This window comes from Glandiceps talaboti, chromosome 3, assembly GCF_964340395.1.
Source record: "Glandiceps talaboti chromosome 3, keGlaTala1.1, whole genome shotgun sequence".
NCBI lineage: Eukaryota > Metazoa > Hemichordata > Enteropneusta > Spengelidae > Glandiceps > Glandiceps talaboti.
The window spans coordinates 22217144-22232665 of record NC_135551.1 but is presented as its reverse complement, the minus strand read 5'-3'; the positions used below and the strand labels follow the sequence as shown (position 1 = coordinate 22232665).

General features: G+C 38.4%; 1 protein-coding gene across 1 annotated transcript in view; it reads left to right on the top strand.

The window, feature by feature from the left end:
* Positions 1–15522, top strand: part of LOC144433217 (metabotropic glutamate receptor 1-like) — a 29717-nt gene extending 14195 nt beyond the window's left edge. Inside the window, exons 2-8 of the mRNA XM_078121525.1 lie at positions 1975–2221; positions 3615–3847; positions 5467–5716; positions 8394–8568; positions 10521–10641; positions 12843–13743; positions 14235–15522. Coding sequence (XP_077977651.1) covers positions 1975–2221; positions 3615–3847; positions 5467–5716; positions 8394–8568; positions 10521–10641; positions 12843–13743; positions 14235–15522 — 3215 coding nt within the window. The remainder of the gene's footprint in view (positions 1–1974; positions 2222–3614; positions 3848–5466; positions 5717–8393; positions 8569–10520; positions 10642–12842; positions 13744–14234) is intronic.

Sequence of the window (15522 nt, the reverse complement as noted above, 5' to 3'; positions counted from 1 at the left end):
AATTGTGCTGATTACCCAGAGGTTTCGCACTGACTTACTCAAGGGTTTGTATTTGTCACTTCAAAGTGTAAGCAATGTTAAGCTGGACAGCATATTACAGCTAAAACAGAAAGCGTTTGCCAGACGACTATACGTAAAACATGTACGACCAAAAGTCGATCATTTTGAAGTTGAGATTGTTGTTTGACTTTGTAGATAACAACATTGAAAGACTAGCTTTGATCAATAAATGTTTATGCTATGTACTATTTAGTCTTGTTTAGATGTAAATCCTACTGTAAATGTACAATATTTTATTATAGCCGCTGGAGTTGATGTGAGGAAAAAGTCTTTCCTACACCTTGTAAGTTTCTGTTCAAAGTATCGTTTGGGCGTCCCTAGTTACTGGATAGATTTTCGTGGTATGGGACTCCGAGGCGCGTGCGATCGTACACGACTGTTGCGTTTTCAATTCATTAACATATTTTTTATGTACATGTAGCAGATTCAATAACCTTTCTTTGTACCATTATAGAGAACAGAAGATTCTCCACTTTGTCACCTCCCCCCCCCCCCCATACCATGATGACATCGAGGTACAAACACTTTGTTTACAATGTAACTGGGACTGAGTAGTCTGGGATAAAACAGAGAATAAAACACACACAGCCAGGTCAAACGGGGTCATCACTTTATCCTACCAGTTCACTTATTCATTAATTACTTATTGATCATTCTGAAAACATCATTTCTATGATCTAAGTAAAAGACAAATGTAGCTTTCGTCTCTACAACGTTAAGAATTCGTTGATATATCCGGGTCTTTTATGAGCAAGATCGACACGTCAATCCGGTTGGTCGAGTCTTAAATCTTTACTGTAAAATACAAAGGTCATTTAAAGTAGTAAAATTCTGTGTGTCTGTCGTAAATTGGCCGAAAATTGTGATAAGAAATTTTTTATTTCCCTGTGTAAATTCAATTTGCCTTGATTGCATTGCACGTATTTTTATCAGCAGTCACACATCACTAAGCAAATCATTAGTCTCTGAAATCGGCGACACTATCAATTATAACAACTTTATAGCATGCGTAGTAGAAGGTTTGCTCGCTCTATAACCAACTAGTTTGCTGCAGTTTTTGGCTTGAAGTAGAATGTGCCTTGGGGACTAATTCCTCTGAAATTGAAAGTTCTTAAATGTCTCCATACTTTATCATATAAAACTTTGTCCCTGGTCTTTTTGAAATAATAAATGTATTGGGAGTTCTCCATCTTGTTTTCAAATCGACAATCCTTTATTTTCCTGTTTCCGGTATTCGGTGGCCATATTGGATTCCAAACTGACATTATTTTGACCTCTATTTGAATTTTTTTTTAGTGACTCTTAATTTTTTTTTTATAATTTTAACTGAAAATGGGTTTTAGTTTTCCTGAACGAAGTAGCTGCAAAAATTGCACACCACCATAGCATTCAAAATAGATTACCAGTATTAAAAGTGATACAAAGATGGCCAATACGCCGAAAAGGAATGGAACTCCCAGGTTAATTCGTTTCCCTTCACTATACTCTAAAATATATTATTCAACGAACATGGTATTTTTGTTACTACACGCTTTAATGTTTGACCAAGCGATTTTTCGAACAGACAGACAGACAGACAGACAGACAGACAGACAGACAGACAGACAGACAGACAGACAGGCAGGCAGGCAGACTAACTGACTGCCTGACACACTGACTGACTGTCTCACTCACTCACTCACTCACCCAACCCACCCACCCACCCACTCACTCACTCACTTTCTCACAAACATACTGGCCAATAGATGAAGAACGATAATACTCTGTCTTTGGATCTGCCTCAGGCAGTCTAGGTTTGTCTTCAATCGATTGCTTCAGTTTGAGTTTCTACTTGAGCTCTTGACCCACATTTCCAATACAAATAACTACTCATCACATACCAAACTTATTTGTACGCGTCTTATCTCGTCCCAGGTAACTACGGAGCCAGTGGGATCGAGGCCTTTAGATCCCTGGCCAAAGCATCCGGACTGTGTATCGCTACAGCTGACAAAATCTTCAGCAATGCCGCAGAGAAAGAATTCGAGAGAGTTATTCGAAATTTACAGAAGACGGAGTCGGCAGTCGTCGTTGCATGTTTCTGTGAGGGGGAAACAATCCGACGTCTCCTTGCTGCCAGCAAAAGACTAAATGCATCTGGACAGTTTGTTATCATCGGCAGGTTTGTATGGTCAATTCAATTATGTGGTCAGGAGGGGGTGGGGGTCCAATCATGAAAAATTGCGGAACTCTGCCAGCTTTTCGAAATTAAAGAACATGATTATCGTTTCTTATTCGTAGAGGGCGCACTAGAAATTTGAATATTCATAACTGTTTATTTCAAGGACACCTAAGTTAAACCGCGCCAGTACTCGTAGGTTTCCCACCAACATCACGGAAACATTTTGGATTTTTGGATGATGTTTTGGCGAACACAATCTGACGTAGTGGACGACTCTTTATTCACTAAAATTGTATAACGCATGTTCACGTTTTGGTCTTGGACACCACGAAATGTAATGCCACTGTAGAGTTAATAATCTCCCTGCACATCCAATTTTGATCTGATTGATCGAACATTTTCTTTAGAGAACCTTTAAAGAAAGAATGGTAATCAATTCATCCATTTCGGAATATTCGTCTAAAAGTGACCAGATTGACAAAATGAAAACATCAAATCCAACAACAGAGTCGAAATGAAATTTTCTATTCTCGCGAGATACTGACTGTCAAAGGGTAATTTTCCCATCTCGCGATACTTAAGGGAACACGCTCCAGTTGCCGCAAGAAGCTTAAGGTCTGTGTATGTTTACGACGATGGGAGTCTACATTATCGTTCACATTATATTTTGTTGAAAGGTGTTCATATTGGGTTAGTATTACATATTGGGTTAATAAGGTGTTATTACATATTGGGTTAGTATTACATATTGGGTTGATTATTACATATTGCGGTTATACAGCAACTATGGGTCGGTCGGTCGGTCGATTTGAAAAAGAAAGTAAAAAAAACAAAAAATCATCTTCTTCATGTTTCTCTGTCTCTCCTTTTCCTCCTCGCTATCTTGCTTCTATTGGATTCTTGGTAACAAACCATTCCCAGCCTCTCTACCCTATTGGCATGTTCTCCCCGCCCTTGCTTGAATAACTACCGTCATAAAAGAAATGCTTTGTTCGTGAACAAGTGTCGTTGTTGCCGCCATGATTGTAGATGACGTCAACAGTCAAGACACTTGCTTTAGTGTTGCCAGAGAGGGCGCTGATCCGCTAAATATTAAGGGTGGGCAAAAATATAAAAAAATAAAAATTTCATTTTGATGTCGGAGCTGAAAATTTTGGTCGGTCGGGTTATGAGAAACAGAAAAAGAAAATAGGGTTACCCTTATTGGAACGCACCGTAACAGTTAAACTAGTTCGCGTCGTTGATGTGAGACGAATTGTCTTTATCATTCATTTATCAGTGCAGTCACAATTTAACTCTGCTATTGACACAAATGGAAGTCACCAAATCCACAATCACCACGTTATGTCATATCTTTGTTTCAATCCAATTCATTTACCCATTTATCTTGTAGTGATGGCTGGGCCGACAGACACGAGGTCATAGCAGACTACGAATGGGAAGCCGTTGGAGGCGTGACAATCAAGCCTAAATCAGCAAATATAGGGGAGTTTGATAAGTATTATCTCAAATTAGATCCCTTCAATAATACAAGGAATCCATGGTTTCGAGAATTCTGGCAAGAACGCTTCGAGTGTCATCTAAAAGGCGAAGATAAAGATTCACATTTTGATAACGAGTGCACAGGTAATCGTCACAGACATAACTTTCTGTTAAATGTCTTATTTGTCTCAAGTTATAGATAACAATCATACTTGGTATTTCGCTGTGTGTAAATGTAGCCTAAGGGTAAGAGTACTTAAAGGGACAGGAGGGACAGGGTCGTCAGTTTCGCATGTGTAAACCGTGTCCTTACCAATCACTGGGGGGGGGGTAAAAATGGATATTTAGAAAAAGGAAAAACAAAAGTGACACCTACCCAGACCCTACACTTGCTGATAAGGTTCTCCAAACAAAGCAGACAACAATCGTTTTGCTTAATATAGAAGGCTGGTGGCATATTCGCCTATGCCGTCTTCTTTTTTATATGCTAGTGGCATTGCCATGAGTAATTGCTACCTCAACAGTTGTATATAGTATTAAACTCACAAGGTTCAGGTATTACTAAAGATTCGCGCACGCGCAACTTCAAACTTCTAGCCTTTAATAGCGATTTTAGCTGAGAATGAGTTTGACTTTTCTTGAACAAAAGATGCACAGGTACACACACTAACTTACATGTAAAAGGTGATTTCTACACACACACACACACACACACACACACACACACACACACACAGATATGTATATATATATATATATATATATATATATATATATATATATATATATATATATATATATATATATATATATATATATATATATATGAACATCTTGTGCTTGACGTAATCATGTAGCTCTTTAGAGTCGACATGCGCTCAGCTTTGATATTTGATATAGTCAACATTTCATCGTAAAGCTCCTAAGCACGACACGTGGTAACTAAATCTCATTAGGCCTAAGATCCCATCCTAAATGTGTTATTTTTGGTACAGTCCCGATGGCATAAGCCTGGTGTAACATGACAATTTTCTCGGGAATCCATCATTTATTTCCTTTCTGCGACGACAGGTGATATCAACGACTTTTCAGTGATGGCAACATTATGCTCCCTCACCAATAAAGGTCAGGATAAAATAGTCCCGAGGCAACGTGTGTACATGTACGCTAATAACCGGGTTATACCTGTAATAGTGGCCCCTGGGTGTCATTGTTTTCGAAACAGTTTCACCGATACTTGAGACACAGCAGCTGGTATTCTGGAATAATTGTCCCTGAAAGCTAGGAAATAATTTGTTCTAGAATACACATGAACAACAATAATTGCAAATGTTTGACTCCGTGTCTTACTACTACGAGTAAAAGCGATACCGTCTCTCTATAAATGATTGTCTGGTCGTTAAACACCACCCGGCGTTACAGTGTTTGTATTACAGTGTTTGTACTTGTGTTACTCCAATTGTGATTTCCGATGTTTTTAATATTTCACGTTGGATAAAAATCAGAACGTTATTATAACCTATTTGTTAACATTCGATATGATGCGATTTTCTTTCCAAGATGCTGTTTTCTTTTAACACAGAATAGTTAGAACTATACCTCGTACTGTGTAAAGGCAAGCCATACAATATATTCTCACAAACTTTGCGTTCTGGAGTGTCATTTCATGATTTCACCTCATACATTTCACGCGCTTGCCAAGAAATATTATCTTCAGTCATGAATGAAGGACAAATAAGAAAATAATTGTCTGTTATTTTCAGGTTATGAGAATTTGACAGTGGGTTATGTGCAGGATTCCAAGATGGGTTTCATTATCGATGCAATCTATACTATGGCACATGGTCTACATAACATGTACAAAGATCTGTGCCCAGAGTCAACCAAGGGATTGTGTCCTGCAATGGACCCAGTCGATGGTGTCACATTGTTACGATACTTATTTAATGTATCTTTTCATGGAATTTCTGGAGATTTATTGACTTTTGATGAAAATGGTGATCCGCCTGGGAGGTAAGAGATATTTGGCATCTTACAAAACTCTACATACAAGTAAAATCACGAAACCTGAAACAAAACGTAGTGTGGATCGACAAAAATCTAACCAACATGGCTACATTGTATCGTTTGGTTTAACCATAGACACTGTCTATGGTTTAACAACTTAATTAATAACTCTTATCAACATATTGCTACATTTTGTTATTTGGCTCAAATATTACTAAAATTGCTACATTGTATCATCTTGCTTGACATATATCTCAGTTGGAAAGATTTATTTTGAGGCAGACGATGAAGTGCAGCACTGTTGATTAGATATTTGTTTCAGCTTTCGTAAATTTAATTGTTCTTGTTATTGAATAATATACCAGTTTTTGCATGTAACCCTTTTCAGTCTACAAACGCGTTCTATAAATGTTAGTATCCAAAGCCGGGGGAAAAATTTGACAACTACCGTTAGGTAGTGATCAGTTTTTACGGCCGTGGGGGCGGCAAATCAGAGGGGGTCGCCTTAATTTGGGACTCAAAGAAGGGGGGTGTCATCATTTTTACGAAGTGAATAAAGGGGGGTCACTTTGTTTTAAACAAAATCATGAGCCACGCTCCTGTACTTAAATGTCCATACATTTAATATCATAACTAGGCCAAAGCCCCTCAGCTCGCACAGCTGGTTAGATTCATTTGTGAGCGGCTGCCTCACGATGATATCATAGATAGCGCTCTCGGCATGGAGATTGCACATCGTACATAGAACGCGCATGCGTAGTCATTGTACTGAAATGCATCCTTGGGTAAAACCACCAAAAAAGTAGTATAAAAATAGTATATATGACGCGCATGCTGCCGCTTGGGGGTGCTGTGCGAGCTCTTAAACAAAAAATGTATGTGCATAAAATAAGCCATAAACAAATAGCTATAAATATACATTCAAATATAACATAAATTCTGTCTCTTGATACATCCAATACATATGGTATGGTGTCACAACACTGCACCATGGCCACCTTTAAGCAACAGATATTTGTTAGAAATGACTTCTCGCTATTGCACACCATGAGTTGCATTGTGTCATCTTGTGGTAGAAAAACTTGCATGTGTAGCTGTACATGTAACGCATAAGAAATGAAATACCTTAAGATTTACTGGCTCTAAAATCTGTTCCTCCATTGACCTGAACATGTGGAATTGTGTACAAACATAACCAATTTAGGACACTTTGAAATAATATGTGGCAAACACTGTGGCTGAAAGTGCCTGACCCAGCCTGTGTCTAGATATTGGATATTCAATGTCCATGTATATAGTAAGTCTAGTTCCTAAATATTTTTGTACATCTAATGTATGATAACTACAATCATCTCCATTAGACATCTCCACTGACACGGTGCAAAGTTATGAGGAAAATTAGATTTTATTCTCCCCTGGAATATCTAGTATCCACATTGAGTGACTGTATACTGCGAGTAAAATTTTGTCAGCCGATCATAATATTACATTTCCTTGGTATTAGAAAGTATTTATTTTCAAGGCCATCATGTTGCTAGCAATATACTGGACAACATAGCCAATAGTAAGTGAATTGAATTAGTAAACTAGTTTAGAAACTACTGTAGTACAGAAAACATTTTTATGAAATTTTTTAATTTCTATTTTGAAACCAATGACATTTATCACATTTCATTATTCAAAACCTTTCAAAAATATTTTGGTTAAAATTAGCAGTGTGGTCAATGAATGGGGGTGGGGTGGGGTGGGGTGGGGTGAAGTTTTGAGTTAGTGCCATGATTAAACTGAACAATCATGAATAGGACACACAAGTGCTTTGAGGAGTGCCAGCGTGTACATGTATGGAAAGCCGCAGTTGTGTTAAGTCTAAAGAAAACAATATATTGACTATATGATGTGAACATATCTTTATATGATTATCTGTGGTTACCATAATACCTAATCTGGAGCTACCAATAAAATAAACCTCCCACAATGGTCAGGGTAACTATGAATTGATTATTTGTGGTTAAAAACAATGTAACATTATTGTTTACAATATTATTTGAGTAGTATTTATTATCACGTTTCCCATGATGCAACATTAAACATGGCGGGTTTGCAAGTTCCCTATTAGAACAGAACTCTATCAATCGATTCACAAATAGCCAGGTCGAATAGTCTAAGTATTCACTCCCGTACATATAGGGTCGTACAATGGCATCAATGGCCTTGTTTTCGGCAAGATGTCCTTGTCCTACAAAATTAGATAAATTAGATATACAAACGATAACATTCTTCAGAACATTACTGAAAATAAACACAAGGAAAAGACAGAAAGCTATCTCCCTCCCCAAGTCTATACTTTTGTTGATTTATATAGTAAGATTACAGACAATTGCTTTCTGACACTGTAGTGTTAGAACAAAGAATGAATTGCTTCAAGCTGAGAAGTATATATATCAATATATATATATATATATATATATATATATATATATATATATATATATATATATAGGTATGTATGTATGTATGTATGTATGTATGTATGTATGTATGTATGTTTACATTATGCATGTATGTTATGTTTATATATACAGTATGTGTGTGTGTGTGTGTGTGTGTGTGTGTGTGTGTATGTGTGTGTGTCTGTAATTAACTTTTTTTCACTGGTACACGATGTGTTTCTTTTGCTCATTAGGTATGACATATTCAATTTCCAACAACTAGGTCCCGATCAATATGAATATGTCCCTGTTGGAGAGTGGGCCGATGGAAATTTGATAATTGCAGACGAGGATATGATGTGGAATCGTGGTAATAGAGGAATTGTGTCTTCACTGTGTAGTCCACCATGTCCAAAGGGTCAAATTAAGGTTAGTACCATTCTGTGTAATTTACTATATTACAATGATAAGTCACCGAAAACAAAGCATCACTGATCTGACGGGACAAAAATCTAATTTTCATTGTCAGACTCAATAATAAAAAGTGTTCCTACATTTTCTGTTTTCTCTGTGTGAAAACAGAACTTATCGTAGCCAATGGGAATATATCTGCTAAAATGGTGGCAACACTATATTAACAAGCTTTAACGTAGTCATTACTTGTGTTTACCCAGTTTTGGTTATAAATCACTTCCTGTACGTACAATAACAAACATCGTACTCATTTTAAAAATATTGAAAATTGCTGAGTCCGGACTTGAGCTATGTTAACGTTGTTTCACTATTTTTTTATTGAAGTAGAGAAAATGTTAACGTTTTTTTTTAATTACAAATCTAAAATATATACTCATCCATGTGGACACTTTAAAAAAAAGGCGATATTCTTGTTTACTGATCAAATATATAAGTCCAAAACAAGTGACGTCAGATTACACCTGAATGAATGACGTCACCGATTACTGTCAACTGATGTCAACGTTTACTAAGTTACGTTGTTTGCATACCCACCGGCAACGTATGTTACGTCATAAGTAATTTGTTTAAAATGTGTAATTAAATATCACATGTGTATGTCGTTTGGCTAGTGAGCCGCTCATAGTTCATTAACGATATCAAATTTGCGCTTGTTACGTTTATCTCCTTGAAAGGTGAATGAACTTTGAACTATAGAGTCAAAACTATGTCATCTTTATGTAGATGCCAGGTTTGGATAAGTATTAAAATGTAGGGGTGAAAAGTTATCTGACAGAGTTAAAGATAAAGTGGACCAAAAAACGATTATATGTAAACCTAACGATCTCCACTGATTACATAATACTAAATGTGACAACCTGCAGTTGAAACCATTGCTTATAAGAAAAGGTGCATCAATCTAGGAAATTACAGGGACCCGTCAGAAACAAATTATCTCACCCATGGGAGTACGGGAAGTATACGTTCTCTGTGCAACGTTTACTGACATTATTAATAACGAGATACCATTTATCTCTCGAGCTTCTGTGTATTCAGCGTGACTCTATCTGAACCAAAGTTAGTTAATCACTGTGTAAGTTCTAATTCATACGAAGAACCAATGTCGCCCAGACCAGACACAAACGTACATACACAATGGGATACATTCGTCAAATACACAACTGTGGTATTTGAACGACCACATGGTGTGAAAGAAACCGAACTATTCCACCTCGACGTCTATCACTGATAATCTAAACACACAGCTCAACTACTTTCCGAAGTTGATACCATTTTGGTCATGTAGGCAAATTGAGAAGCAAACAGCAATTTAGTTTTCGCTGTTGAACGTGCCAATAAATATATGAAGCAATTTTGATAAACGTTGTGAAAGCACAAATGTAAAGATGCATCTATTAGGCCTGGAGACATCCTCGTCGTGTGATGATAATGATTTATCAAAGTCGACAGTCATGTACGTGATAGGATTGTAAATATATACTATATCATAATCAATCATTTTATTGCAGTTAATATCAAATAAATAGATAGATAGATAGATAGATAGATAGATAGATAGATAGATAGATAGATAGATATATAGATAGATAGATAGATAGATAGATAGATAGATAGATAGATAGATACTATAGACAGAAAGATAGATAGACAGACAGACAGACAGACAGACAGACGGACGGACGGACGGACGGACGGACGGACGGACAGACAGACAGACAGACAGACAGACACAGACAGACAGACAGACAGACAGACAGACAGATAGATAGATAGATAGATAGATAGATAGATAGATAGATAGATAGATAGATAGATAGATAGATAGATAGATAGATAGATAGATAGATAGATAGATAGATAGATAGATAGATAGATAGTAATAATAATGTTTTCCTTCTACTGACTAGAACATACAGAATACTCCATGTTGCTGGGTGTGCACACCATGCAAAGATAATGAATATCTACTGGACGATTTCAGCTGTGTGGCATGTGGTGAAGGGCGGTGGCCAAACGATAGTTTGACTGGTAAGTATCACGTAATTAGTATGAAATCCCTTAATGAACGACATCCCGTGCGACGGATAAAGCCTATTCTTGCATTTTGGCAAACAATGGTACCACCTATGCCTGCGCCAAAAAGAATGTCACGTGTTAGTTTGACAACTGAGATTGGAATGGCACTTAATAGCTGAGTCAAACTAGTAGGTAGATAAATTAATAAGCATCGATTGATTTTTGAAATTTCGTAAATTCAAACAGGAAATTATAATAGTGATTTTTATCAAGTTTATACAGAATGGCGTGTTCAGAAGACGTCCTCTGTGGCTGACACTAATGATCCACCTGTCCTACAACCGGTTATTCCCCTACCCACAGGGCTTAGCATTAAATGCTAATAGTATATGCAATGAAATGGAATGCTTGCTCTGATTGGAGAGTTACACAAGTTGTCAACATTGTACCCAAAATGCAATACGATATTATTTGATCACCTACATTACAAGAAAATTGAGAGATTTATAATAAGTTTTGTTTTCAAAATTGTCTACTCCAGATATTATTCGAGCTAAGGAAAATACAAGTGAACTAAGGGGACTTTGTCACTACAAGCAGTGACAACCCCTTAGGTCACGAGTATTTTTCGATTGAACGAAGAAAAATGGCGGGAAATGCTATAATTATACTCCGTGAAGCATAATTTTGAAAAACCGGAGCAAAATATGGCGATTTGGGACGTTTTTACTCATATTTTGAGCACCACAGGAACAGTGAACAGTCTAAATCATTGTAATTATTGCACAGCCATGCGTGAAAACACTATCCGTGACTCAATGTCAGTGATTGATATAACGTGTGTATGCAGCCGGAACTTCCGTGTAACAATTAATTGTCGGCGTCACGGAATCAAAATTTACAAAGAAGATTTCTATGGGGATCAAACTATGTGGCAATACATCATTTTGTGATACTTACTGTGATTATTTCTATAGCTTGCTATTAGCCACAAGAAAATGCTTAGCGCATTTTACCATCCGTAGAGACACTGCCTGCAATTTGATGATCTTTCGTGCTTACTCCGATCGCCATGTGCTGAGGGAACCTTCAGTTATTACAGGTGGGGAATTTGTGGAGAGATTAGGGCGTCATCTCAGGCCTAGGGAGGACCACATTTTAGAAATTTGAATTAAGGAAAGGTCACATTATACTTTGTCACTTTGTATTATCTGTGTTAGTGTATGATCTGGGTATCCCATCGCTGCCACCAATATCACATATTCCACATATCCCGCCATTTCCTACCACTGCCCCAGTGTATCAGAACAATAAAAGTCAAATCGCTGCTGACTATGATGCAATGAATGAGTTGTTAGCTATGGTGTGAGTAGAGGTCAGTGGGTCTCACAGGGGTGATAATTAGTACTGCACCTTGTCAGATCGACATAATTAACAGGACAATTTTTGAGAAAATATCTCATATTGTCCGAGGCGAAACTGCTGAGGAGACACACTGTAATGAAAGGGTGCAAAGCAGTGTCAACAGTGTGCCCCATCAAGTGTCTGGGAGTGCTGGCCTTCATCTCTCTGCGAAGTATATCCAAACACAGGAATTAATTACTGCAGTGCCTTCACACAAATTCACTCACTGTGGTGAGAGCAGTTGGAAATAACCCCTTCAAAACTATCGCTCTGGTGGCAGCGGTGGGATCGAGGCCTTACCATTGATGCTTAAACAAGTGTCCCTTTTCACATCTGACAGTATTGTAACCCAACATTTTTTTTTCATTATTTGAACTGGGGAGGGTGATGTCTTGGAAAATGGATATTGAGGGAGGGTGACTTTTTAGAAAACGGGATCATGGTGAGGGTCACATTTTACGCGACAGACTAGGCGTGATTCAAGTTCCCCAGAACCCCTCCCCCACCTATAATTACTGAAGGCTTCGTGGTGTTATCTTTAACTCAATCGCATATTGAATCTTCCTCTCTTAAAAGGGATATATTATGTAGAAGTGACGTCTTGACGTAATATCTTGTTTTAATGTATATAATAAACACACGCCCACTCAGTTTGTTTTATATATGTAGTTTGAAATATGTCACGTCGTCAGATCACCACTTCACTTCAAATAAATTATGTGCAACCGCAACCATTTCTAGCGATTTTGTTTCCATCCCAGAGTCGACCATCAGAGTCGACCATCTTATTTTCTTATTTTCAATTCCAGGTTGTGACAGGATTCAAGTGGAGTACATACAGTGGGGTGACACACAGTCCATAGTTGCAATTATATTTGCTTGTATTGGAATACTAGTCACCACATTCGTAACTGCAATATTCGTCAAGAATCACGACACGCCATTGGTCAAAGCTTCCAGCCGCGAGCTCTGTTACATCCTATTGACAGGTATCTTCATGTGTTTTGGAATGACCTTTCCCCTCCTTACTAAACCTTCCGTTCCGGTGTGTTATGTTCAACGAATCGGACTCGGTTTATCATTCTGCGTTTGCTATGCCTCCCTTGCCACAAAGACAAATCGGATAGCCCGAATACTTGCTGGGAGCAAGAAGAAGATTTGTACACGGAAGCCAAGATTTATGTCAGCTACTGCGCAGGTGATCATAACGACATTGATAATCTCTATCGAGCTGGGGATCATAATCGCTATGCTTATACTTGAGAGCCCACAAGCAGTATATACATATCCATCTGTAAAACGTGTAAAGCTGGAATGCAATACAAGTACATTAGGAATGATTGCACCTCTTGGGTTCGACATCTTTCTCATATGTATGTGTACTTTTTACGCTTTCAAAACCAGGAATGTTCCGGAAAATTTCAACGAGGCAAAGTTCATCGGCTTTACAATGTACACAACTTGCATAATATGGTTGGCGTTCATACCTCTATATTTCGGAAGTAATGATATGCGCACTATCGTGGTGTGTTTTTCAGTCAGTCTCAGTGCAACAGTCGCCTTGGCTTGTTTATTTTTCCAGAAGACGTACATCATAATTTTCAAGCCTGAAAGAAACAGACGGAGTTCCATGACAACGTCAACATTAGTGCGCATGCACGTTGGGGACTCTAAACCATTGACCAGCCTTAGTAGTCAAGAAACACCAAAGTGAGTTGTAAGATGATTTGGTCACTGAGTAACACAGGAGAGAGAGCAGGAGAGGGTGACAGTTTGATGCACGAAAAGTGGATGGCACGTGGAGAGAGAGAGAGAGAGAGAGAGAGAGAGAGAGTGTGTGTGTGTGTGTGTGTGTGTGTGTGTGTGTATGTGTGTGTGTGTGTGTATCTGTGTGTTGTGACATTATAATTCGTGTTTCACAAGAATGTAACTGGGGTATGTCTTCTTGTACTATCTGGTGTTCGAAACGGGGTGTGTTTACTGGAAGGTCATAGATAGATTTGAGTGCAAAAAGAAGCAGGTTTCAGAATGTGTAGGAACTACTATAAAAAAAGTCTCACCAGTAATATTGATAGGGTTAGGGTTTTTGTAGATGGATGAAATGTTACTAAGCTTGTGTGTGTGGCTATGGTTTACTATGAAATGTTGTGATGCTTTTAAGTTTTGATAATAACCGCCATATTGTTTACTTTATCTTACAGAAGTCAGGCAGATAGTCGAGACTGGTTGATGGATAAACGATTAGGAATAAGGAAACCCACTGTAATGGTTCACCCATCGAGGCAAAATAACAGCAAATTTTCAGTGTTTGGGAAATCACTAAAAAGACGAAAGCGTAGCAGCGGACAGGCTAACCTCATGAGGGCGATAGAGCGAGATCTTGCTTCGACTCGATGCTCGCCACACAAATATAGGTACTCTCACAGTGATGTCACACCCTTCGCTGCAAGATGTTCTCAGAGTGACATCACTCCGTTGACAGACAGTGTTTCTAATAACAACTTACAAGAAAATGACGTTGCTGAAGATGCCAATGAGTTGACCAAAATGATTCCTGAGAGCCAGCCAGAAGAAGAAGAAGAGGTGACCCAAAAACAAACTAGTGTGGTGTGCGAAACAGAACCAGCGTGTTACACTCAACCGTTGGATGAATCTCTCGAGCAAACCCATGTGCCTTGTTCTTATCAATCAAGTGGCGGTAGTATGGAAATAATTTGTATGGCAGATTTAACTTTGAATAAGGAGCATAGAAGAAACTATGACTTAAGACAGAGGACTATTTCTAACAGTTCTAAATCTAGTGAAGACAGTTCGAAAAATGCTACATCGAAGAGAAGTATGAGTGCCGCGGGCTCACGAATGCTATCCTCGCAAGGCAGCTTGGGAGGATTAAGTCACGGCAGCAATCCGGTGTTGGATGCCCTAAATGATGGAACGTTTCAAAACCCACCGTCGGTTGGTTCCCCGAGGAATCGAAATCCTGGCGTTTCTCGCGATCATGTGGAACCATCAAAGACAAAATTAAAACGTTTGAGATCTCTGAGTGACGGGGAGGTTGATATGCGATCACTCTGTAAATCATCGGAGGCTTCTACTCTCTCAAGGACGTGCAGCAGAAACAGCGATGATGTTCTCTCCCTAGAAAATTGTTACTCCACCCGTAGTTATTCAGCCCCACAAGGTGGGGCACGGGGAGATGTAGTTGGTTTTGTATCATATCCACACGTTTCATACGAACAGCTCCAACAGCCCAATACAGCGTTCAGCTTGCCTTTGAACAAAGACGCCTCTACGCGTACTTTCTCTAGAGATGGTTCACCAAGCCCTCCTCAACTCTGTGGGAATTTTTCCATGGATTTGTTCACTGATCAAGAACAGTCGACTGCAAGTCAAGATCATAGAACAAGAAAGAGTGGCGTTGTCGATTATTTCATATCGAGTGGCAAAGGGATTGAACAGCTGCCTGACATACCCTCTTCAAATGTTTGA